Below are 26,629 nucleotides of genomic sequence, written 5' to 3' on the forward strand. Positions count from 1 at the left end.
GTATCCGTTTATTTCCCTCACTTCATACTTAAATCTTCTTTGCAGTATCTCAGTGCTTCTTCAGCCTTTACTGAATTACCTCTGGTGACAAGACACTCACTACCTCACAAACACACTCATTCCAGTTCTTCATAATCTTGACTTTTAACATGTTAATTGTGGTAAAATACATATAATGTAAAATTTTCCATCTTAACCATTTTAAGTGTTCAGTTCAGTAGCGTTTCAGCTTAAAGTTCACTAATGTTTAACATCACTGATGAGAATGGTTGGATGGTAACACTGATTCAATGGACATGGACTTGGGCAAACTCCAGGAGTTGGTGAGGGACAGGGAGGCCTGGCTTGCTGCAATCCATGGGGTTCCAAAGAGCTGGACACGACTTGGTGGCTGAACAACAACAACAAACACATTAAACAACTCCTCATTCCACCCTCTGTCTAGCTCTTGGCAACCACCATTCTCTTTGTGTCTAGGAATCTCACTATTCTAGGTACCTCTTATAAGTAGGGTCATACTGTATTAGTCCCTTTGTGTCTGGTTTATTTCACTTAGCATCATGTCCTCAAGGTTCGTCCGTGTTACAGCAATGTGACAGAATTTCCTTCCTTTTAAAGGCTGAGTACTATTCCATTGTTATGTATAGACCACATTTTCTTTATCCATTCACCCATCAATGGACGCTTGTGTTGCTTCCTTCTCTTGGCTATTGTGAGTAATGCTGCTATGAACAGGGGTAAACAGGTATCTTTTCAACACCCTGCTTTCAATTCTTTTGGATATATTCCCAGAAGTGGAATTGCTGGATCATATAGTAATTCTATTTTTAATTTTTTTAAGGAATTACCATACCATTAAATCTTGACTTTTGAATGTTCACAAATAGTTATTTTTGAAGGTCTAATTGAGTAGAGTAGAGGAAATGATTAGCAGTGGCAAGAAGTTTGCCAGACATAGAAACACTCAGAAATGGGAGTGGGCTAGTCTGGGAAGGCTTCCTGGAGGAGGCAAATTTAGAGCTGGGAGCTGGTTTTTCTGAGTCGCACATGACGATTAAACAATGGTAGAATTTGGGGAAGTTTCTTTCATTTATTCATTCATATATTTATTCATTTCATTCTGGGGATATTTATCAAGGGTCTATTTTACAACCAACACTGCTTTCGCACTGAATGAAATGGGAAACTATTGGAGGGCTTTAAGCAAAGGAGCTGCGTGAATCTGACTGAGGCTTTAAAGCATCACTCTGGCTGCCTGCTGGGAACAGATGGAGTGGAAGCAGAAGCAGGGAGGCCAGTAAAGAAGCTGCTGTCCTGCTCCATCCTTAATTCCCCTCCTTTGCTCTAGAGGCTGGGTGGGATCTGTCCAGTTCACACCTTCCAGCAAAGCCTCACCACCCCCGCTCCTCTGCCCAGGACCCTCTCCCCACCAACTCAGGCCTCCCGAGAGCAGGGAGAGAGAGGGGCCCCCATTGCAGAGGGCAGATTTTTCTCCCCCAGCCTTCAAGGGCCGCCAGGAGCCCTGAGGTTTCTGACCATCACCTCTCTGTGATTACTACAGCTCCAGGGAGTCTCCAAGGCCCAGCTCTCTGACCTCTTGGAAAAAGACAGAAAAGTTGCTGTCAGCTCAGTTATCACTTGTGTCCAGGGCCTCTGAATGGCCAAGGAGGGCCTCCTTTAGTTCCCGGTTCCTGGGAGGAAGGGGGAGACTGCAATAAACCTGGCCATGGGAGGGGGCAGAGAGCCCCCCAACAGCAGCCAGCCCTCCAGCTCTTGAGATGGAGCCACTTGTGCTGACGTTTAACGAGTACCACCCAAGCGCTGGAGGCGGTCCCATGCAGTAACTCATCTTTCATCCAATTCTTCCAATACTTCCAACAACTGTGTGACCTAAGTCCTATTATTTATTATCTGCATTTTCCTGAAGCAGAAATGGGACTCAGAGAAGTCTGGTATGATTATAGAGACATCCACTGTCAGAGTGAAGGGCCTTACAGTTTAGTTAATCCAGTGGTTCTCTGCCCTGGCTTCACATTACATCACCCAAAAAGCTTTTTAAAAATACTAATTTCCAGGCCACACCCCTAGAGATTCTGAGTTTAATTTTAAAAGCTCCTTAGATGATTCTAATGTACAAACATAGTTAAAAACACTTATCTCCTCCACCTCTTCCCTCTTTGTACGGGTGGGGAAGCTGAGGGCCTGAGAGAGGACTGGACTTCCCTTGGGTCACCCTGCATCCATTTCCCAGGGCTGCCTTAACAAATGACCACAAATGGGTGGCTTAAAGCCACAGAGATTCACTGTGTCACGATTCTGGAGGCCAAAAGTCCAAGATCAAGGTGTGGGCAGGGCCCTGCTCCCTCTGCAGGCTCACAGAGGTAGGGGGCAGGGGGTGAGGAATCTTTTCTTGCCTTTTTGCTGGTTTCTGGGGTCACTGGCAGTCCTTGGCTTTTTTTTTTTTTTTTTTGACCATGCCACCCAACACATGGGATCTTAGTTCCCCAACCAGATATCAAACCCATGCATTGGAAGCATGGAAGCTTAACCACTGGACCACCAGGGAAGTCCGGTCCTTGGTTTTCTCTGCTCATAGTTACATCACTGCAGTCTCCACCTTCATCTTCACAGGTCTTCTCCCTATGTGTCCCTGCCTGTGTCCAAATTTCCCTCTTCTTATAAGGACATCAGTCATACTGGATTTGTGATCACCCTTATTCCATTATGGTCTCATTTCAACTTGATTCTATTTGCATTCACAAGCTGTGTATGGACACTTTTGTGGGGGACACTATTCCACCCAAGATATGCCTCCTCATTAGTGGCAGAGCTAGGGTGCCAATTCAGTCTCCTAAGTCTCAGTCCTGGGCTTGTCCCCAATGCTGGGTGTCTTGGCCCCTCTTTATCTTCCTCTTCTCACTAATGGCTTCCATTGAGCCCCCTCCGCACCCTTTACCAGCCCCCATTACTAAAGGCTCAAGCTTCCCTGGTAGAAGAACATTCTTCTAACTGTGGAATCCCAGAGGGCAGAGGCCAAATTCAGGACTTCCCCGTGGAACCCAGTTGAGCACACAGGGATGCTCCATGGAGACTTGATAAATGGAGCCAAACTGAATCGAATGGATGAGTGTGCCTTTGTGAGGAAGTGAAGACCCCGCCGATAGAAGCAATCAAGCAGAGGCTGGCTGAATGTATGTCTCTATAAGAGGTGCTGTTATTCTGGGAGAGTCAGCATAGCACAGAGCTTTAGAGGAATGTAGAAAGTAGACTAATGGTCTAGGCGCTACACCTTATTTGCTGTGTGACTGTGGGTGGTTTATTTAACCTCTCTGTGCTTTGGTTAGTAACAACAATAATATCCATTTCAAAGGAGTGTGGGGATTAAATGAGATAATGTTCATAAAGTCCTTGGCCTAACATGTAATGGGTGCTCCATAAACCAGATCACCAGGAGAAAGGATAGTAGAGTATTCAAGTAATAATAAAAAGAAAAGGATTCATTAACCACGCACAGCACTCCCCCGGTCTTGGGTGTGTTCACAGACGATACTGCAGACTTTGAGATGTAACAGACAGGCAGCACCAAGAGCAGAGTCCACACTGCAGCACAGTTCCATGTCCTCGTCCTAGAGCCTAAGGGAAAACGACCCTCATGGGCACACCCTTGGCATTTAGAGTAGAACAGTTGTCGTCACTCTGACTTGACCACTAAATGTCATTAGTACACCCCTAAGTTTTGGTAACAACCAAAAATGCTCCCAGACACACATGTCCAAGTGGTCTCAGGGTGGAGGCCAGATGTGGTGGTCCTGCCTACCACTCCATCCTTCCTCCAGCGGGACGCAGCCTACCCCAAGGAGGAGAAACCAAGACATTGGGATGATACTGGTTCCTCTCCCCAATCCAAGGACAGGTGGTCCCACTGGGCTGCAGAGGATGAGCTGCCAGACTGCCAGGGCAGCCCCCTGGAGCCAGCCTCGGAGGCTAGCCATGTTTGGAGTCCCGGTCCCTCTGAACCCCCCACCAGCGGACTGTGCCTCCTCCCCCTCCACACCGAATGCCTCTCACTCTGCAGGCCCCCTTCTCCATCCTTCCCCAGCGGGGCCCATCATTTGATTCTCATCAAACATGCAGAACTGATGTTGCACACGTCCCCCCAGTGGGGATTAACATAATACCCCTGATTTCTCCTTCCCCTCTTGCTCACCATGCATCCCCCTGACTGCAGCCTGCCTTTGTTTCAGGAGGAGCGATACACTGTATCTGGAAATGTTACTGCAATTAAATATGCACAAGAAGGGGGGAAGGGAGGGGGAAAATGAGGACAATGAAGGATGTGAAACATCAGATGCAGCAGCTGCTTGTTGCTATAGAAACCCCAGATCCCCACCACCATCACCACAGCACCCCTCCCCAACTTAAAATTCCTCAGGCCCAAGTGCACCGTTGCTGGTGTTGATCTGAGGATAACAGGGTCCTGGCTGTCCAGGCTGGAGCACCTGTGGGCCGCTAGGGCTGATTTTCGGGCGTTTCCTGTTTTTCCTCATCCCACCACCTCCAACCCTTGTACTTCTGATTGGCAGCAACACCCTCCAGTCGTCCTGCATTCCAGCCGCAGTTACATAATAAATTACAAGAGCGCTTCCACGTTTGACTTTGGGATGTCACAACATGGAGACAAAGCGGCAGGTGCAGAGTCTGGGTGGGGAGCCTGGCTTCCTCTGTGCTTCCTGTGGGTCCTCTGACTGCCGGCAGCAGAGCCGGCTCCTTCCTGCCTCCTTTTCTTCTTTTACCCACAGCGCTGAGTGGGGGTCTATAGGGCGTGGTCTTCGTGTTGGAGGGGGCAGGGCGGGGGTCCACAAGCTCCAGGCAGCCTGCCAGCTGGCCAAGTGTTCCTCTAAGGAGATCCAACAAGATGCTACTCGGTGGGGATCTGCATGAAGTCCCGGACCCAGACCCACTTAGCCAAGGGTGTCCAAGAGTGGAGAGAAGGAAGGTAGCCTAGGTATAGCTTGTGGACACATGACAAGGACCTTTAAATCAGAGTGTGAAGCAGTAGTAAAATTGATCTTTCCCCTCATCCCTACTCAATTCCCCCTGAAAAGTTAATGCAGCTTAGGTGGGTAGTTGGTAGCCCTGCTCTGTTCTGCCCTTCTCAGATAAGCTGTTGGTTAGATCCCCACCCTCAGCAAAATGCCTGGCACCTAGCAGGTCTGCTGTTCAGTCTCTAAATCATGTCTGACTCTTTGTGACCCCTTGGACTGTAGCTTGCCAGGCTCTTCTGTTCATGGTATTTCCCAGCAAGCATATTGGAGTGGGCTGCCATTTCCTTCTCCAGGAGGCCTAGTCATGTACAAAGATATATGGGAGGGAGAGGAGAAGAGAAGAGGGGTGGGGGAAGTGGGAAAGAGGGAGGAAAAATTAAGAAATCTGTAGATAAACCAAAGTTTATTAAGAAGCCAGAGACCAACTAGATTGAAGAAGCTGTTTGAAACCCTACTATATAACAATTAAAAATATATAATCCTTAAGACTCATGAAAAGTCAAACAGCCTGATTGCTGCCTTCCAGTGTGTGAGGGAGTGTGTCAGTCACATGAGTTCAGGCTGCTCTGTAGGGCTCCAAGGAGTAGAAACCAGGATCCATGGAGACCAGTTGTGACCAAGGAAAATCTTTCTCAAATTCAGCACCGTCAACTTTGCAATGGGTCACTGAATGAGGTAGTGAGTTCCCCAGCCCTGGAGGTATTCACATGAAAGCCAGAGAAGCTTTGTCAAAGATGCAGTCAAATGCATTCAGCTTTTCAACCCTGCAGATCTACAGGTTTCATTGTTGGAAAATATCCTTTCAGGAGGTCCCTGTCCATGGTGCTGAGATCTTGGGCTTTTGCTTGGCAGGATGAGACACCACAGAATACTCCTAACCAGAGAGTGTCGGAGCTCTTGACTGAGAGGGTTCACTCAGCCCCCAGGTGGGAGGAAGCAGACCTCAAATAACAGGATTTGAAGCGGATGGGGCTCCCCAAAATGTTTCCTTGTGAAAGCCTGGCAGTCTGGTGTTAGCAAGTCCTTTGTCTGAGGTCAGCATTACCCTCTCTCCAGCAGCTTTCTTGTAAGTCATCATCACTGTCTTGATTCTGATGCCCCCTCTGGTGGAAATGGCAGCCTGGGCTCTTCTGTGTCTGCCTGGGGAAGCAGCTATGCCCTCAGAGAGCAAGGCTGAGGGTCCCTAGGTTAGCTTCTCTATCTCAATCTGGCTGGATCTTGGGTGGGAGACCATAAGCTTAGAGAGTCCCAAAGCCAATACAAGCCTTTCCCCAACCTTGAGTCCATATTCTCCCTGTTTTAAAATCAGCCCTAAAAAAAATAAATAAATAAAACAAACAGCCCTGACTAGCTCAAGTTCAGGGTTTGCCTTAGGATCTTGGATGAGGAAATCCACTCTGCCTCGGAGTAGAGTCTTATAATCAGCCAGATGGATGAAACTACTCTGTCCTTTACGCTCCCAGCCAAGTCACAGCAGTGAGACTACAGAGAGTGCAGGGAAAGTAAAACACAGTGCAAGCGCCTTTGCCTTGCATGATGGGGACTTCCCTGGTGGTCCACTGGCTAAGACTCTGTGTTCCCAATGTGAGGGGCCTGGGTTCGATCCTTGGTTAGGAAACTGGATCCCCCATGCCACAACTAAGGATCCTGCATGCCACAGCTAAGACCTGGCACAGCCAAATAAGCAAAATAAATAAATAATTAATTAAAAAAAAAAAGAACTGCATGATGAATTAGCATCATAGATCTGCATCTCCACACCCCTGCTCTTAGTATAACTTAGTCTCAGTAATTGTTTCTTGAGTGAATAAATAACTGACATTGAAGGAAAGGGATTTAGGCTTGTTTGGCTCAGTGCAGAGGGAGAGCTAGGAACTGGCGAAAGGCCTGAGTTCTGATCCACTTCCTGTGTGATTTTAAAATGGGGATGACACCTCAAACAGTTGTAAGAACAAACAAGCAATGATTGTTAAAGCTTTGCAAACTCTCGCCAAGAGATGGGAAAGAGGAGGACTGTTGCTCCATAAGTGAGCACTTGCTGAGTGCCAGACACTTTATTGTTTTTGTCATCATTATATCCACTCCATGAAGAATTGTTTGCACTCTATTGTGCAGATAAGACTCAGAGAGGTTAATTAACTTTCCCACAGGCACACAGCTAATAAGTGGAAGAGTCAGATTGGAACCCAGATCTTGACTCCAAAGCCCAGCATCTTCCTGTGAAAAGCTGAAGCATCTACACTTAAAGGAATAATTATCGTGATTTCCCTTTTTTTACACATGGAAAATGCTCATCTGTGAGAGATGCTCTCCTCACAGCTTCAGCCCCCTTTCCCCATCATCTCCCATCCCCCGGGCAACAGGGCAACCTGGCTGAGCAGAAGTCCAGCTCCAGGCCCGAGTTGCTTCTGGGGGCAGGTCCTGCCAGAGAAGTAATCAACTGTGTCCTGATTATGTCTCCAGAGAACAGGTTTCTTATCACTTCCCACGGCGGGCTGTACATCTCTGACGTGCAGAAGGAGGACGCCCTCTCCACCTACCGCTGCATCACCAAGCACAAGTATAGCGGGGAGACCCGGCAGAGCAACGGGGCCCGCCTCTCTGTGACAGGTAGGCCAGAGGGCTGGAGAGGAAGGGCGGGCACCGGCCTGCCCCCGAGACCGGGTGGGCGTGCTGACACCATGGAGCAGGGAGTCTGCCGTGTAATCAGGGCATTCAGGAGGAGCAGACTCAGGACCACAGGCACAGAAAGCACCGAGCAGACCTTGTCTGGTTTGATCTGGGATGTGTCTCATATAAAGAACTCTGCAGTTCAGTTCTTTTCAGGAGTCTACCTGAGAAAGCTGAATGCCCCTGAAGAACTGTTGGTTGATTTTGTTTAGTCACTCAGTCATGTCCATTTCTTTGTAACCCCATGGACCGTAGCCTCCAGTCTCCTCTGTCCATGGGATTTTCCAGGCAAGAATACTGAAGTGGGTAGCCATTTCCTTCTCCAGGGGATCTTTCTGACCCAGGGATCAAACCCACGTCTCCTGAATTGGCAGGCAGATTCTTTACCACTGTACCATTTATCAAATAATGGGAGATATGGAGCCCATCCCCTCTTTCCTTTTTTGCCTTTACCGCCTGGAAGCTCATAGATATAATCTACTTCTCCAATGCAGTAATGATTGGATTGGATTGGATTAGGGAGACTTTGTATTTCCTTGTGTCTCTATTTTTTTTAAGATTGTATTAGTTTATTTATTTTGAATATATCTATCTATCTATCTATCTATCTATCTTTCGTTAGGGTCTTCCCCAATGGCTCAGAGGTTAAAAATCAGTCTGCAATGCAGTGGCTTCAGGAGACACAGGTTTGATCTCTGGGTGAAGAATATCCACTGGAGAAGGGCATGGCAACTCACTCCAGTATTCTTGCCTGGAGAATCCCATAGACAGAGGAGCCTGGCAGGCTACAGTCCATAGCGTCGCGGAGTCGGATACGACTGAAGCGACTGAGCACACGTGCTCGTATCTTTTATTATAGCCTACCTCACAACATTTGAAAGTAGGCAAACACAGGTAAAAAAAAATCTCTAAATTAAGTAAAGGATCTTTTTTCTGGAATGATTATAGCTTCTTACAGAAGGATGGAAGCTGCTATTTCCTGAATCTCCATGTGCCAGAAATTTCATTTATGTACGGTCTCTTAGGCACTATCATAGCCGGGTGAGGTGTGCACTGCGCTCCGTATTTCTATAGGTAAGAAAATCAGACCTTAGGGAAGCCAAGCCACTTATCCCAACTGTTTAACCAGTGGGAGGCACAGCCAGAATTCACATCCTCCAGCCACAGACCCCCATGGAAGGGGCTAATCGAACACCATGCAGATGCCCCGGTTACAGAGGAAAGAAGGCCACTTGGCCTCTTCAGGGGAGGCCTCCTGGAGTAGCGCTTGTCAGACTCTTGACAGCGATCCTCAGATATCATCGCCGATGCCATGCATGCTGGTGTTTCCTACCAGACGCACTGTGACGCACTCTGGTATTTCCTATTCTACTCTATCCTGTCTCGGTTTATCTAAATGCTGGTCACCACTTACCACATGGATTCCATCACTTCCTAACCGTGTGTGACCTACAATTTGAAGATCCCTGCTCTTATGGAAGTGGGGTCAGAGTAGCTTCTGGAAGGAAGATGAACTGATTGTCAGAACACCTGGTTTGGAGACTAGTACCACCAAATTGCTCAACCCCTTTGGGTCTCTGTAAAAACAAGCTAGATTAGGTGACTTCTCAAATTCCTTTTTTTTTTTTTTTTTTGAGTATAGTTGCTTTGGGCTTCCCTGGTGGCTCAGAATATGCCTGCTATGCAGGAGACCTGAGTTCAATCCCTGGGTGTGGAAGATCCCCTGCAGGAGAAAATGGCAACCCACTCCAGTATTCTTGCCTGGAGAATCCCATGGACAGAGCAGCCCAGCAGTCTACAGTCAATGGGGTTGCAGAGAGTTAGACACGACTGAGCAACTAACACATAGCTTATATAGCTGCTTTCCAACGTTGTGTTCGTTTCTACTTCACAGCAAAGTGAATCAGCTGTATGTATACACATATCTCTGCTTTTTTTTGGATTTCTTTCCCATTTAGGTCACCACCAAGCACTGAGTAGTTTCCTGTGCTACACAGTCGGTTCTCATTAGCTATCTGTTTCATACATAGTGGTGTATATATGCCGATCCCAATCTCCCAGTCCATCCCACTCTCCTTCCCCTCTTGGTGTCCATATGTTTGTTCTCTCTGTCTGTGAGGTAACTTCTTGGATTACGTCTATCTCTCTCCTGTGATTTGGGGAGGATTACCCTGACCAGCCGGAGAAGGCAATGGCACCCAACTCCAGTACTCTTGCCTGGAAAATCCCATGGACGGAGGAGCCTGGTGGGCTGCAGTCCATGGGATGGCTAAGAGTCGGACACGACTGAGCGACTTCACTTTCACTTTTCACTTTCACGCATTGGAGAAGGAAATGGCAACCCACTCCAGTGTTCTTGCCTGGAGAATCCCAGGGGCGGGGGAGCCTGGTGGGCTGCCGTCTATGGGGTCACACAGAGTCGGACACGACTGAAGCAACTTAGCAGCAGCAGCAGCACCCTGAGGAGCAGGTGACTGTATCAAGGGCCCCCTCTTATTTGCCTGGTGCATTTTGGGGGCAAGACCAGAAGCCAGGAGAGCAAGGATCGGGCTCTCTTTTTCTCCCTTGTGTCTCCAAAGCTTGGACCTGTGCCTGGCACATAGTAGGTGCTAAGTCAATATTTGTGGTTAAAACTAGCCAATGCCAAGTGAAACTGCGCTGTCACATGGGGAGGAGATGGGACTGCACAGTGTGGCCCCACCTTTGTGGCTAGACCTTGCCATCTGCAGCCCAGTTCCCAAACGTGCCGGTGGCTCCCTTCCGAATTACAGGGACTTGTGGGTATGGTGTTTTGCATCTCATTTGCATGCCTCTCACCCGGCACCGAGTCCCCCATCCTGCTGGGCTGCTGCTTGCCCTTGCATGAATATTTAGCCCCTTCATCCTACTGATCTTACTTCTGCTCTTGTCCCTCCAAAAAGACACCCTTTAAACTAGAGGAGGGCCTTCCCTGGTGGTCCAGTGGGGAAGACGCTGCACTTCCAGTGCAGGGGGTGCAGGTTCCATCCCTGGTAGGGGAATGAAGATCCCACATGCCGCATGGTGCAGCCCAAAATGGGGGGGGGCGGACTGGAGGATATGCCAACCCTTCTCCCTCTGGGGGGCTGTGGCAAATGCCTGCCAGCTGGGGCTGGGGGGCGTGGAGAATGGGAGATGCCACTCAGAGACTCGGAGATAAAGCCCAGATAAACAGAGAAGCAAAGACAGGGAGGCACCCCGATGACAAAAGAGGAGAGACGTGGGCACAGAGAGAGCAAGACAGGGGACAGAGGAAAACAGAAACCTACCAGAGAGGTGAGGGTGGACAAGACGACAGCGGCAGGGAGACAGAGACCCAGAGGAAGCCGCTGGGAGTGCAGGGGCGCCCCGGGGAATGGGCCCCAGGACTGACGCGGGCCCTGATGTGATACGACGTGACAAGGAAATCTATGCGCTGCTTGTCTTGGCAGAAATGCAACTGATACCCAGGCAAGGCAGTGCAGAGGGGAATTCGTGCCAGGGGGGTGCTCAGGCCGCAGCCCCCTGACCTCAAATCTCAGATCCATTCCCTGAGTCGAGGGTAGGGATCAGCTTTCACCTGAGCAGAGGCAGATGCAAGGAAAGTCTGAGCCCCCTCAAAAAAGGCCTAATAACCATTCGACACATTGAGGTGCTTTTTAGACTTTATTGCCCAGTACTTCCTGAGCCTCTTCTCTGTGGAGTAGGCACCTTCATCTGCATTCATAAAGGAGGGGACCTCCATTCATAAAGAGCGACCAGAGAGGCTGAGAGGCTACACCCAGGTTCCCCAGCTCACGGGGTGCCAAGCCGGGTGCAGAAGCCATGTTCCAGGGCGGCATTGTTCAACCAGCTGGGGGAGGTCCCAGCAGCATCCCCCCAACTCCAGGGCACCCTGACCCCCTCACAGCAGCCCCGCCTCGGCCCCAGAGATTTCTCAGGGCCGGGCCATCTGTCTCCCCCAGCCCTGCACCAGCCCTGGCAGCACCCGATCCCCTCAGGCTGTCGCCCGTACACGCCACAGCATTTTACTTCTGTTCCCGAGTAATGAAAGAGGTTTCTTTCCTTCAGAATTTAATTTCACGCCTGAGACTCGGTGATTAATTCCCTCCCACCGCCCCCCACCACCCCCGCCCCTTCCTCCACCCCCCCATCGGCCCCTCGGCTTGTAAATTCTGCGGTGTGCCACGGAATTTGTGTATTTTGCATCAATTAAGTGTCACGTTGAGTAATTCTTCCCTGGCACCGGGTTTGTTTATCCCAACCGTTCCCACGGGGTTGTAGGGGAAGAGGCTGCAGAAGCTGGTGGGGCGGGCGGGTGGGCACAGAATAGTAATCGCCCGGCACATCTGCGTGGCGGTTCGGCGTCAGCCTGGCTCTTTGACATATGTCGTGCTTTGTTGCCCACCACAGCCTGGGGCGATCTGGAGAGGGCAGTGTCACCTCTGCGTGCAGGAAACTCAGACTTTGGGAGGTCATAAGATACCCCTACCCACCCACCCAAGGTCACCCAGCTCAGCAGTGACCCCAGCCACTGGCATCAGGGTCGCCTGATTCCCACTCCCCGGCTGCTTGTGAGAAGCCCTGGAGGGTGGGAAAAGAGCAGAGAGTCTTCTAGAACGTCTTTCTGCAGGGAGGAGCCTTCCAAGCGCAGCCCCTCTCCAAGGGGGCGGGTGGGGGGCAGTCACAGGGTGAGCCGAGAACAGAGGACATTTCCCAGTTCGTCAAGGAGGGGCCAGCAGGGTGTCAGCACTCGCACCACTCACCCTGGAGCCGGATCCAGTGTTAGATTCTTCCGTCTCAGACCGCATTTACTGAACAAGCATGGGGAGACCTGGTTTTAGATCCTGGCTCTGCAGTGGGATCCTGGGCAGGTCACTGCACCTCTCTGGTCTCAGGGTCCCCATCTGTGTGTGCCCTCCAAGTCCCTAAGGACCTCCCCCTAGTGGCTCAGAGGGTAAAGAATCCTCCTGCAATGCGGGAGACCCAGGTTCGATCCCTGGGTTGGGAAAATCCCCTGGAGAAGGAAATGGCGATCCACATCAGTATTCTTGCCTGGAGAATCCCATGGACAGCAGAGCCTGGCGGGCTACAGTCCATGGGGTCACAAAGAGTCAGACACAACTGAGCAACTTCACTTTCACTTTCCAAGTCCATAAGTCGGCTCTACTGTTCCACGAGCCTATGAAGTTCCGCAGTGTGGAAAAGGCAGACCGCTGGCCCACCCCCTGCCTGCGTGGCTCCATTCACCCTCCCTTGGATGTCTATGGCTCGGGCAGCCCTGCTCTGCGCCAGGCACGTGGGGATGCCACAGGGGATCAGCACTGCCTCAGGAGCTTCCAGGGAAACCGGATACATGGCCTGGTGCAGGCGGCTGCTGGCAAGAGCCGTCGGGGTGGCGGGGGTGGTGGGGGGGCAGCAACAGTGGTTGCCTCTGGGAGGGAAATGGGGCAACTGGAGGCGGAGCGAGGGGATTCCCTTTTCACTATATGATCTTGTCTACTTTCAGAAGTTTTGCCATGTGTGCATATTGTGCCTTTTTTTTTAAATCTTTTAAAAAGAAAAGTTTGCTTGAAAATAAAATGAAAGAAAAAGAAAACCCTATGGGCGTCCAGTGAGGGTGGCCTGGGGGAGATGTCCAGAAAGGGTGAGACTGAAGCTGCTTTCTGAAAGATCAGTAGGAGTTGGCCAAGCAGAGCGGGCTGGCAGGGCACCCAGGTGGCAGACGGGCTGGCAGGGCACCCAGGTGGCAGGCAGTGTGCTGACAACATACCTGGTGTGGGGAAGTGGTGACATCAGGAGGTCGGGGGGCGGGCCGGGCCAGGGGACCTGGTTGGGGTGAGATCACAGATCACAGAGGCCTAACTCAGGATAGGAAGTGGGGATTGTAATATGTAGGTAAAGGGAGCCTGTGGGGTTTACATCAGGGGAAGGTCCCCAGTGGGCAGAACACCCAGACAGGCTTCCATTCCCCTGAAGTGTGGGCCGGCCACACCATGGAACTGCCCTGCACCGCCTCCGGTTACCCCATCCCTGCCATCCGCTGGCTCAAGACAGGCCTTTCAGGGTGAGACCTAGACTGAGGTAGCAGCCAGAATGCTGCTCAGATGGCAGGGATGTCGCACACAGAACCCCACCGACGAGGGCCTGGTCGCCTGCAGCGTCGGGCCGCGGGTCCACAGTCACTGCTTGCTTGTGGTTTGGGAACGCAAAAGAGGGGAGCATTGCTGGATGGCAGGTGTATTTTACAGAAGGCTTAACTTCTGAATCCTTCTGGGCTTGGAGAGAAAAACACTGCCTCCTCTGAGCCCACCCAGATTGCGGGTGGGAGCAGGCAGGACAGAACCGAGGTGCCCATCCTTGACAGACCCAGACCAAAATGGACCAGAATTATAGTCCCAAGAGGTCATGATTTTCATGCCATGGGGACTGTCTGTATGAATATCTCTCCCTCCCTCTTGTGGTTTTGCTTTCTCCCTCTGTTTGTCTGTCATTCTAACTTAGTCTGCCCACCACATCCTCACCTCCCTCAGCCCCTGCTCCCAGCCATGCTTCCCAGGGCCTCCATCTGGCTGAGCAGGAGAGTTTAGGCCAGCATCTGGAGCACCAGGGGATCCAGTGAGCCATCCCACTGGGTATCACTCACTCCAGGCACCAGTGGGCAGCAAGTCCTGGGTGCCTGCCTTCCCACCCCTACCCCCACCCCACCCTTCCCAGGACTGGCCAGGACCACTCATGCTCTCTGCCTTCCAGACCCTGCTGAGTCGATCCCCACCATCCTGGACGGCTTCCATTCCCAGGAAGTGTGGGCCGGCCACACCATGGAGCTGCCCTGCACCGCCTCCGGTTACCCCATCCCTGCCATCCGCTGGCTCAAGGATGGCCGACCCCTCCCAGCCGACAGCCGCTGGACCAAGCGCATCACGGGGCTGACCATCAGTGACCTGCGGACTGAGGACAGCGGCACCTACATTTGTGAGGTCACCAACACCTTCGGCTCGGCAGAGGTCACAGGCACCCTCACGGTCATTGGTGAGTGGGGGAGCCCCTCTTCCAGCCCCAGAAGCTTGAGAGTGTTGCCTCTGGTGGGGAGGGACACGAGGGCAGCCTAATGCTTCTGTCTGGCCCCAGAGATGATCCCCTTGTTGGGGAAGGCAGGTTGGTGCCCTGAGAAAAGCACTGGGCTTGAAATCAGAAGACCTGCCTTTTAGTTCTGATGTCATCAGATAGTAACTGACCTGGGGGACATCAGATAACCATGAGCATCACCTCTGTGCCCTTTTCTGTCAAACAGGATAATAACCCTGCCCCTTCTACCTCCTAGAGGTCACGAGGGTCATAGGGAACAATGACGACGATGTGACAAGCTCATGGGGCTTCTCAGCTTCTTGGGAGGAGGCAGTGTCCATACTAAAGGGAACGATGCTGATGTGAATCTAGTAGGGGGCATATGAACCCGTCTGAGGCGACAGAGTATTTAGGGATAACTTCTAGGGAGACACTGGGGGTAAACACCCAGGGCAGCCTTTCCAGGACCTGCCAGTTGGGCATGAACTCTCGTCCTTACTGTTCCTCTTCCCATTCCAGAGTCCCAGGGTCCAGGGAGCACACGTGGAGAGCAGGAAGGCTTCACAGACCCATGCTGCTGCTGAGCCCCTGGAAGGGCAGAGGGGCTGAGGTCGGGGTGGGGGGTGGGGAACCCCTGGAGGGGAAGTGGTGAGACCCGGAGCTCTCTTCCCCCATCCCACCTCATCTCTCTCTAGGGTTCCCTGCTCTTGGGGCTTCAGGGAAGGTGTTGGCAGCAGAGGGGCTGAGACTTGGAGACCCTGTGGGATCTCAGTCTTGTGGGGCAGCAAGAGCCTGAGTCCATGAACTCTGAACCTGATGGCATCCTGGGGGATTCAACCTGGGCAGTGGAAAGAGGCTGTCCAGAGGTGGTCCCGTCCCCATCCCCCACCTCTGCCGTTGAGATTGACCAAGGAGGCTCTCTGCCCAGCTCACCCCCTGTCTCATGAGCACAGAGCTGCAGGTCTCCAGACCCTCAGCTGGACCAGAGGACCACACAGAGCCCAGCTCCTCTGGGCTGACCTTCTGGGTGACATTCTGTCACCCTCAGCCCAGATATGGGCCCAGTCTCCTCCCCATAACCACAGGGCTCTTGACAGTTGGGGCATGTTTATCTGCACTGCAGGGAGGAGACCCTCCCCGTGTGAATTCACTGTGAAGCTGGAAGAGCAGAAAGAGCCCCCAAGAAATGCTCTGGGAGCAACAGTTTGTGATACAAACGCTTAGGTTAAAATGCTGGAAGCTTAGGGGCGGGGGAAGGTCCTCTCGTACAAACAAGATGTGGACCACAGAGTAGGCAGATAGGAGGACCAGGGTCCATACCCTCTTCTAAGCTCCATCCAAAATTGTTTGGCCTGCAATGAGGGAGACCTGGGTTTGATCCCTGGGTTGGGAAGATCCCCTGGAGGAGGGCATGGCAACCTACTCCAGTATTTTTGCCTGGAGAATCCCCATGGACAGAAGAGTCTGGTGGGCTACAGTCCATGGGATAGCAAAGAGGCAGACATAACTGAGAGACTAAGTACACAGTATTACCTTCACCCCCCTTCAAACTCTTCTGCTACACACAAACACACACTCACACTCACACACACGCGCACTATCTCAGGGAACAGGTCAGGAGGGCTGCGTATCCTTGGAAAATTAGCACACCTCACTCTGAGTTAATTTGGTGTTCCAAGCTCCAGCTTCAGTACAGACAGGCAAGCAAGTACTTACACACACACATCCAGGCAGATGTGTGTGTTCACATGCCCACTTCCCTGTACACACATGCAGACACACACGGTGTCTGTGTACACCCACAGGTAAACACTTTCATCCTAGAGCACATGGACACACACTAAGTAACTGCCTAGAGCTGTGTGCACATGCTCTGCCCCTGCGGGCATGGATACTCCTGACTCTCTGAGATGCAGAGCTCCCCACCGTCCCCCTCACTGGGCTGGACTGGATAACCAGGTTCAAGGGGAAGTGACATGGCTTTTCTCTGTCTTCCTTCCCCTCTGATAGCCCCCCTTTGCCAGGTTCATGGAGAGGAAAGCATGTTTTCATATCCCCCTCATTCTGCCACCCAACCTCCCACCCATCCTCCGTGAGGCCCTGTGCAGAGGCAATGAGGAGAGAGCTGCTGGCTGGCAGGTCCTGGGAGCCCTGGCTGGTACCTGGGGCAAGTGGAATGCCACCTGCGTCATGGCACACTGATGTTCCCTGGGTAGCGGGCAGAGGATCTGAGAGTGAACAGGCTAAGCAGAGTGTGAGCAGACTCCTGCCTGCTTTGACTGTGCCCACCCAGGCAGGCCTGCCGTACGCCCCTCTCCTGCAGGCTCCATTATTGGGGGTCTAAGGCTCCTGCAGGTCTCTGGCTCCTAAAATCCCCAAGCCCATGGAGATCAAGGGAGAGAGGCCGGCTTGGGGCTGGTAACCAGCCAGCCAGTCAATCAATAAACATGTCTCAGACAGCAGTCGTGATATAAAGATGAGAGACGCTGCCCGGCTTTCAAGTGGCTCACAGTCCAGAGGGAGAGAGAGAAACAAAGTGGTGATTGGAAGATGGTGAGCTTGGTGTTCTTTTTTTTTTTTTTTTAAAGCGCCCCGGGACGCCCTGCTCCCCTCACCCTCCGAGCCAGACCGGGAGCAGAAGCCAAAGCCGTCCCGCGGCAGCGGCGGCGGCGACGTCCCGGGCGCCAGGCTCCGCGCCGCCTTGGTGTTCTGTTAGTTACACACAGGGAGCCTCAGAAGAGGAATCCTTAACCCAGTCTGGGAGGTGAATGGTATCCAGGAAGGCTTCTTGGAAGGGGTGACACCTGAGTTTGGTGTGAAGGATGAGTGGGAAATAGGCAAAGGGGGCCAAGAGTGCCCTGAGTGTGCAGGAACCATAGGCAGGATGCTGCTCTAGAGACTGCATAGCTGAGAAGGGGGCCAGGTCTCAAGGGCCTCCATGGCCTTGGATGCCAAGCTGAGAGTTGTTGGGTGCCATGCAAGTTATGAGCAGGGCAGTGGCTGGCTGCAGTGAGGTGGACCAATGGAAGGTCATGAGGAAAAAGGAGGAATGGAGAAAAAGTTCCACGTGGGTCCAGGCCTGGAGCTCTGGGCCTGAAGCCAGACAGAGGCAGTGGAGGTGAAGAGTAGGGAGTTGACTGACGCATATAAAAGAAGTCAGACCAGCAGAAGGTAGTGATTGGTTATCTGGATAAGCACGGGAGACAGGTGGCAGGCCATGGGTCCCTCCCTGGTTTCTAGGGTGGGTGACAGTGAGAACGATGAGCCAGCCAAGCTTCCGTCCTCCTCATGAGCCAAGGGGCGCTTTCCAACCCCGCCCAGGCAAGGACCCCACATCAGGACAACACAAGCCATCAGAACAACAGGTGCCAAGACATCCTCTGGCCTGACCCTGCCATTTCACAAATGGGTAAACTGAGCCCTAAAGGGAGGAATTCACTCAGTCTGGTTCCCACCCATGCCCCCCACCCCAACACACACACAAGACATCTTGGAGACAAAACCAGGGTCTCCTGACTCCCAGGGCCTTTTATGATTGCCACCCACCCACAACCACACTTCACTCACAGTGAGTCCTTTGCTTTTCTTTTCCTCCCCATTTCCCCTCACCTTTCCCCTGCCTGGTCCGGCCCAGACCCCCTTCACGTGACCCTGACACCAAAGAACCTGAAGACTGGCATCGGCAGCACGGTCATCCTCTCCTGTGCCCTCCTGGGCTCCCCGGAGTTCACCATCCGCTGGTACCGCAACACCGAGCTGGTGCTGCCCAGCGAGGCCATTTCCATCCGCGGGCTCAGCAACGAGACACTGCTCATCACCTCGGCCCAGAAGAGCCACTCAGGGGCCTACCAGTGCTTCGCCACACGCAAGACCCAGACTGCCCAGGACTTCGCCATCATTGTGCTGGAAGGTGAGTGGGGGGCAGGAGGCAGCTGGGTGGGTGCCAGATTCCCACAGCCAGGCCAGGAGGTACCCCGCCCTCCCGACAGGAAGCATTCATCCAGCGCTCACTACACACCAAGGAGATACACTGCCTCATTTCATCCTCCCACAGGCCCTGCTTGGAGGTATTTTTTAAAAAATAATATCTATTTTGCAATTGAGGAAACTGAGGCTTTGGTCACTTGCCCAAGGTCACACAGTTCTGCCAAGGAGCTGGGTTTGAACTCAGGTCTCTTAAACAACAACTCTAATGCCTCTACAAAATTAACTAGAACTGTACTATTAGAGGGTTTCCCAGGTGACGCTACTGGTAAAGAATCCACCTGACAATGCAGGAGACACAGGTTCTATTCCTGGGTTGGGAAGATCCCCTGAAGAAGGAAATGGCAACCCACCCCAGGGTTCTTGCCTAGAGAATCCCATGAACAGAGTAGCCTGTCAGGCTATAATCCATGGGGTCGCAAAGAGTCGGACACGATTTAGCAACTAAACCACTACAAATCCTTTATAGCATTCCTACGTGGAAGGATGGCCAGCGTTAATGATTACATACCCATGATCCACGGAGAAAGTGGGGGCCTGGGGGTCCAGTCTTCCGTTAACTAAGATTTAAGCCCCGTCACAGACACCTCCCCCCACCACGATGGCCTCTGGGCAGCTCGCATCTTAAGCCTCAAACTTTCAGCTTTTTGACGCCACCCCTCCCACTGAAATGAGCTGGAATTAGATTCTTCAGGTCCAGTCCCTTCAAGTCCTGGTTCCACACATAGTTAACCTCTGAGCCTCTATGTCTTTATTAATAAAGTTAGAAGAGAGAGGTGGAAAAGGAAAAGTTGAGAGGATCTAACATTTATGAAGCACTTACAAAGTGCTGTGTAAGCATCTTTAAAGCATTAATTCATTTATTCCTCACATCCGTACAAGGAGGATATAATGGTTGCCCCCATGATCTCCATTGTCCACGGAGGGAAACTGGCAAGACTCAGAGATGTTAAGTAACTTGCCCAAAGACACAGAACTAACAAAGTGACTGAGACTAGATTCAAATCTAAGAGTCTTCATTCATATGCAATAGTAATAGGGTGCCCAACAGGGTTTTATGGATAGCACGTGATGAGGTGGCATGGCCTGGTGGGGACAGTCTCTCCATGACTCAGTGACCCTGAAGGGGGCTCCTTGCACCCTGCAGATGGCACTCCCCGCATCGTCTCATCCTTCAGCGAGAAGGTGGTCAACCCCGGGGAGCAGTTCTCACTGATGTGTGCGGCCAAGGGCGCCCCACCCCCCACCATCACCTGGGCCCTGGACGACGAGCCCATCGTGCGGGACGGGAGCCACCGCACCAACCAGTACACCATGTCCGATGGCACCACCATCAGCCACATGAATGTCACGGGGCCGCAGATCCGTGACGGGGGCGTGTACCGGTGCACGGCACGGAACTCGGTGGGCAGTGCTGAATATCAGGCGCGAATAAACGTAAGAGGTGCCTGTCTACATTTAAATATCAGAATAGGCTTTTAAGTTCCTTTGCCATCTCTGTGGTTACCATTATTCTTGTGGTGATTAGTACTTATTATTAATCGTCATTTTGATTTTAGTAGAGGTCTCTCTCCTGTCCCCCTCTCCCTGCCCCCCGCAAATCCCATCATCCATTCTTGTGTGTGTGTGTATGTGTGTCTGGTACAGTTCACCCTCTTTGCATTCCCATTCTCCTCCTCCCTTCACCCCTCCCACAATCCTGCCCCCTACCCCGTCCCTCCCCATCAATCTCTCTGGCTTCAGGTACATTAAGCACTCCACTGGCATCTGCATCCCACCCAGGCCCTGCAAGGACAGGCACAGGGCAGGGGGCAGTGGTCCAGGCATGCCCTTTGGTAGAGATGTCCACCAAAGCTTTATCCCCACGTGCCCCCATGGAGCCACCCTTGAGATGCTCCAGGAGCTGTGAGCAGCCAGGAGCCAGGGAACCATCTTCTCTCAATCCACCATCTCCTGGCTACCCTCTAAGACCCCAGCCATGAAGACTAGGGGGTTCAGGCTGGGTGAGGATGCCCCAAGGCAGGCACCTCCATGAGTGGAGGAAGGAGTCCTCATAGTGACCTTCCCCGTGCCTCAGGTCTCCAACTTGCTGTGGTGAGAACAGAGGCTCCTCTGAAGCACTCTGTAGCCACATGGGGTCAGACTAGTCCTCATCTGACCCTACCAGTGAGCCCTGACCCAAGAGCAGAAGAGGCTCAGGGGAGTGGGAGGGCCCTGGTCCAGGGGCGCTGGTGGCTGCCATGGAAACAGGGAAGGGGAGAGGCGAGGTCATGCTGAATTCATCTGTGCCAGGTCTCTGACCCCCACATGAGAAACGTGGCCTCCCTTTGACCACCCTCCTGCCCTCTCTGAATTGGAAGGGGACAGAGCTGCCCAGTCATGGGAGATGGCTTGGCCCAGCCCCTCATCTGCTGGGTGAGGGAGGAGCTGGAAGCCCAGAGTTTTATATACCTGCTCCAGCACTAACCCTGCTTGGTAGCCTCTGAGCCTCCTTTGCAATTCCCATGTAACCATCTGCCCACTGACCCAGCCTACGACCCTCGACCCTCCCCCCTTCCGCCAGGGTAATCAGAGCCCCTCCTTGTAGCCCCTTCCCAGGGGTGCACAGAACACATTTATTGTTGAAAGAAGAGCATCCAAGGAAGACCTTCCTATTGTCCTTTAAGTAGTTAATATACGTGAAATCCTTTTTGGTCTAAGACCATTGTGAGCAAATCGAATGAAAGTAACAGCATCTCGACATTTCCATTTTAACCCCCAGATCTTAATCTCCTCCTAAATGAGGACTCACCCTCCCAGATCCCCATCACTTCCTGGTGAGGCTTTGGTTTGCTCATCTAGCCCATCCCAGTAGGGGAATGGATTCTCTCCCCAGGGCATGAATGAACCGTCTCTGTTTGCAACTGTTTGAAGCTAGTAACAGTGAATCCTGGAGAGACCCCGGGTGCCCCCAGTTCCAGCCTCTGCCTCGTTAAAAAAAAAAAAAAAAAAAAGTCTCCCTCTCCCCCTGCCGAATTTCCATCCCCTAAGAGTTTCTGAGGCCAAACGACTGAGAAGAGCATCCCAGGGCGACGCCTGGCTGTCCCTGGCTAACCGCACCATCACCCATCCTCTCCTCCTCCCTCCCGACTCCTGCCCAGGCCCCCCCAGCATCCGGGCGATGAGGAACATCACAGCCGTGGCTGGGCGGGACACCCTTGTCAACTGCAGGGTCATCGGCTACCCCTACTACTCCATCAAGTGGTATAAAGACGCCCTCCTGCTGCCCGACAACCACCGGCAGGTGGTGTTCGAGAACGGGACCCTCAAGCTGACGGATGTGCAGAAGGGCATGGACGAGGGAGAGTACCTGTGCAGTGTCCTCATCCAGCCGCAGCTCTCCATCAGCCAGAGCGTCCACGTGGCCGTCAAAGGTAGGCTTCCCCCCGCTGCCACCCTGAACCGGAGCACCCCCTGGTCACTCAGGATTGCAGGCTCCTCTCCGCAGCCGCTCAGCTGGCAGCAGGCAGTCCTGAGTGGAAAGCCAAGAAGAGAAGGCTCTGGCCTGGAGTTTGGAAAAAGTGGGGCAGGGAGATTGCACGGGGGCAGGGGGCACAAGAAGGCCATGGGTACCTCTATGTCCAGTTCCGGCTGTGGGCTGCAGGTCAAGGCAGCGCTGGCCCAGGGGCATGAGGGGTCAGTGGCACACAAGAGGGGTCGGGTCACCTGGTCAGAGGTGATCGGCTATATTGTTCCCCTGTGTCAGCATGGAGCCACCCAGAACTCAGCAGGGCCCATCAGAGACCAGCAGGCACGCGAGGGGCAGGACTCAGAATGGAAGCAGCAGGAGGGAGGGTGGAAGGCACAGGCACTGGGTGCCCTGACTCCCTTCCGGGGTTCAGACAGGCGAGGCTGCTTTTCCATAATCGACAAGGACCTTTCAACTGCTAAGGGCTTCACTGGTGACTCATATGGTAAAGAATCTGCCCGCAGTGCAGGAGACACAAGTTCAATCTCTGGGTCAGAGATCCCCAGGAGAAGGAAATGGCAACCCACTCCAATATTCTTGCCTGGGAAATCCCATGGACAGAGGAGCCTGGGGGGCTAGAAGTCCATGAGGTCACTAGGAGTCAGACACAACTGAGCAACTAACACTTTCAGCTGCTAATGCTGCTGGAGGCCTGGAACCTAAAACCCTCATCCCTCCCGGGCCCTCCATGCTCACCTGGGCGAGGTCTGTGTTCTGTTCAGACACCTGACACTGTGCCTGGTACATGGTAGCCATTCAATAAATGTTTGTGGATTGAAGGAATGAAGGCGCATAAACGAGCAAATAAATGAATGCCTGATTGAGCTACAGAGGTCCCCCGGGGTCAGGGAGGGGCTCTGTGGCGCTTGAAGCTCCCTCTCAAACACATTCTTTGAAACTGACAGGCCTGGAGATTGGATGGTGGGTGAGAGCTGGGTGGCCTGGTTTCCCAGGGGGCAGGGTGGAGAGGTGGGGCCTGCCTCCTGTCTGAGGAGAGGTCCCTGAAAGCCAGGCAGCTGGGGTGCAAGGTCATTGGGCCAGTGGAGGCCGTGATGGATAAGGGCTCCTGTCCCTTTCTGAAGAGCCGGGGCAGGCTCCAGCATATCCCCAAATGGGAAACATGAACGCAGAGAGGAAGCCAGCCTGGGCCCTCGAACCCACAGGAAGGAGAAAGCTGGGGGCTCCAAGCTTGGAAAGGGCTCTAACATGGGGGGAGGGTCCAGGGGGCCCAGATTCCTGAAGCAAGACAGAGTAGAGGCCTTGTAGACAGGAAGAGGGGGTCTCGGGGTCATCTGGGCCTCGTGGACAGGAAGGGGGGTCTCGGGGGCATCTGGGCCTCGTGGACAGGAAGGTGGGGATTTGGGGGTGTCTGGGCCTCATGGACAGGAAGGGGGGTCTCGGGGGCATCTGGGCCTTGTGGACAGGAAGAGGGGGACTCGGGGGAGTCTGGGCCTTGTGGACAGGAAGAGGGGGACTCGGGGGAGTCTGGGCCTTGTGGACAGGAAGAGGGGGACTCGGGGGAGTCTGGGCCTTGTGGACAAGAAGAGAGGAGTCTAGGGGAAGGACTGGTTTGGGGAGACAGATGCTGCCTCTGGTTTGGACCCCTTCAAGTGTGCGGTGAAGATGGGCCACCCAGGGGGAAATGTCAGGACAGCTGGGGAAATGGAAGGTACAGCAAAGGGCGCAGTCAGGGCTTCGCTGCTCCGCTGCCTCTCTTGTCCGCGCACCGGGGCTGTGTCACATGCCCCCTCGTGCACCCACCACCTGTCGCAGTGCCAGACAGTGTGTGCTGCTCAAGCCGAAACTGAGACTTGAGTCTGGGCTGTGGTGACTTTCTGGGAAGCCTGGCTCTGAGCCCAAGAACTGGGGGAGGGGCCGTCCTGGTGGCCCTCTCAGGCTTGGAGACGAGAGACGAGACCTTAGTAGCATCCACCTCCTGCCTCCTTGCTGCTGCACCCCAGGCAGGCGGAGGGCCATTCTGGCCCCTTTCAGCCTGAAACCTCTGCCCAGCCCAGCATCCTCATGCCAGCAGGAACCTCCCAACCCCCGGGCCCACCCCAGCCTGGCTCCCGGCATCACGGGACGACCTGCCTGTATCCATTTCTGTTACACGCAGTGGACTCAGAGTTCACAGTGTAAACATCACATATTAAAACATCTAACCTTTGCTCTATTCCCTTCGCCCAGCCGCACCAGCAAGCATTCAGCCGGATTTGTTGACTTAAAAAAAAATAATAACAGGGCTCCAGTGAGCCTCGTAGTACGCAGAACATCCTGAAAGCTGCTTCTGCTCATCAATTATTCAACCCCATTCAGGGAGCGATCAGCCCTAATGAATTGAATCTGATGCATTCCGTCTCAGCAACTCGCTGGGCCTGTTGTGATTGTGCTGAGCGACAGTGTCTCTGGGCCCAGGGCGAGGGAAGGGGCGTGCGTGTATGTGTGTATGTGTGTGTGTAATCCCAGAGCGCAGAGCCCCTGCACTGGGCATGTGTGGCTCCCATCATGCAGCACGAGCTTGGCGTTCACAAGCAGAGATGTGATGTGTGTGTATAGTGCACAGGTGCGTGTGCACACGCAGCCCCTTCCCTGCCCACAGGGTCTGCAAATCCAGCCGCAGAAGGGGTACAGTCCTCCGTTTTCTCTCCAGATCAATGCAGGGGCCCTGTGACCCTGTACCCCTGCCCATCCGAAAGCTTAAATCCATCCTCCCCCATCCTTCCCAGACTCCCTCTCCCCACCTCATTAGAATGCGCTTTTGCAGAAGAATCCATCAGAGCTGATTATGAGCATGCTGCTTGATTAGCTGATGTGCTGTTCGAAGAGCTACTCGAGGAGGAGGAGGGTGGAGGAGGCGCCTCTGGGCGTGGAAAGGGAACCAACTCTGGGGGAGGGAGGGGACCCAAGGGCAGACCTCTAGACCTACTCCTGCCTGTCTGCCTAGGACGTGTGTCCCACCCAGAGGATCAGAGCAGAAACCTAGAGTGTAGGGACGGATGCATGGGGGTGAGACGGGGCACTGGAAGCTTAGGATCAGTTGGAAGTTCTACACCCTCATCTCTCTGTAGGGCCAAGTGCCACAGGCAGGTCAGGGCAGAGCAAACACCCACACGACTCTATGAGCTGGTAAAAACCCTGCTGGCTCCATTCCTTCTGGGACTGCTTGTCTTCTGATGAATTTTCCAAACACTGAGATGAGGCAAGCAGAACACACCAGACACACATGCATGCACACGCATGTGCAGAGACCTGTGTGCATGGGTACACACGCATGGACACACTGTATGTTTGTATGCACGTGCCTGCAACAGACAGACACACGTTAGCCTGTCCACACTTCACACATACCACACGCAGTGGTATATACTCCAAAGGTTCCCTCTGTCCACATCCTCCTGTGAAATGACATTCCTGAGCCACAGACGGTAGCTGCAGGTGCTACCATAGAGGAGATCCCCCAAGTGAGCCTGCTGTGACCAGCAAGGCAGAGAGGGTGAGGGTGCTTCCACGGCTGCCTGGACTCGGGTGTGTGTGAGCCTGACTGGCAGGGGAGAGCCAGGCTGTGAGAAAGGCAAGGTTTGTCTCTGGGCATCCAGAGAGTCTTAGTAGGATGCTGAGAGGAAGGCATGGAGATTCAACCTAGATTTGGTGTCTTTAGGGCCCCCTGTAGCTGAAAAATAATGTAGCATAAAAGCATCTCTGGGCACACAGGCTGAATGTTTAATTAACTAAGAAAGCAGGGCTGTAACAGGAGCTCCTTGGCCCTGGCCCAGCAAAGGAACATCTCCATCCCCACATCTGAGCCTCCAGAGGCCCTTCAAAACAAGGGCATGAGTTGCTCTCTGCCCATTCTCAGTAAGGCCAGGACCCGGGGGTAGTGCCAGGCCCCTCTGGATAGCAGAGAACACACACATGCAGGCGCACACTCTCCCAAGTGCACACAGTCCTCACCACACTCCTTCCCTCGCTGCTCAACCAGTCCCTGCTGTGTGCTTGGGGGCTCCTCCTTCCCCGCTTTCATCCTAGAGAACAGGGGTTTCTACGATCATGGGGCTTAAAAGAGAGCTGGTTCCCCGGCCAAATGTGTGCCATTGGCACAGATGGAGATTTAGAAGGAACATGCTGGAATCCACAGGAAGTGGGCACGACGGATTCCCAGGGGCAGGTTGCCCAACACTCTGGGGGAAGGACACCAAGGATGCTGCTGCCCACAGCCCTGTTCCTCAGCAGAGGAAGCCAGGGGCACCGGAGCAAGCCTCCTCCTTACTGGGCAGACAGGGCTCACGTGACGGCAGTGTTGAGGATGAAGCAGCCTCTATCTGTCCACTTGGAGACATTGACTGTGCCCCCACTCTCT

General features: G+C 53.1%; 1 protein-coding gene across 2 annotated transcripts in view; it reads left to right on the forward strand.

Moving 5' to 3' along the window:
• DSCAML1 (DS cell adhesion molecule like 1) overlaps positions 1-26,629 on the forward strand; it is a 370,395-nt gene that overhangs the window by 263,409 nt on the left and 80,357 nt on the right. For both annotated transcript variants that reach the window (XM_044929701.2, XM_045162982.1), the window contains 5 exons: positions 7,509-7,655; positions 14,466-14,744; positions 18,415-18,690; positions 19,912-20,208; positions 21,905-22,177. In XM_044929701.2, coding sequence (XP_044785636.2) covers positions 7,509-7,655; positions 14,466-14,744; positions 18,415-18,690; positions 19,912-20,208; positions 21,905-22,177 — 1,272 coding nt within the window. The remainder of the gene's footprint in view (positions 1-7,508; positions 7,656-14,465; positions 14,745-18,414; positions 18,691-19,911; positions 20,209-21,904; positions 22,178-26,629) is intronic.

The sequence above is a fragment of the Bubalus bubalis genome, chromosome 16 (genome assembly GCF_019923935.1).
Source record: "Bubalus bubalis isolate 160015118507 breed Murrah chromosome 16, NDDB_SH_1, whole genome shotgun sequence".
NCBI lineage: Eukaryota > Metazoa > Chordata > Mammalia > Artiodactyla > Bovidae > Bubalus > Bubalus bubalis.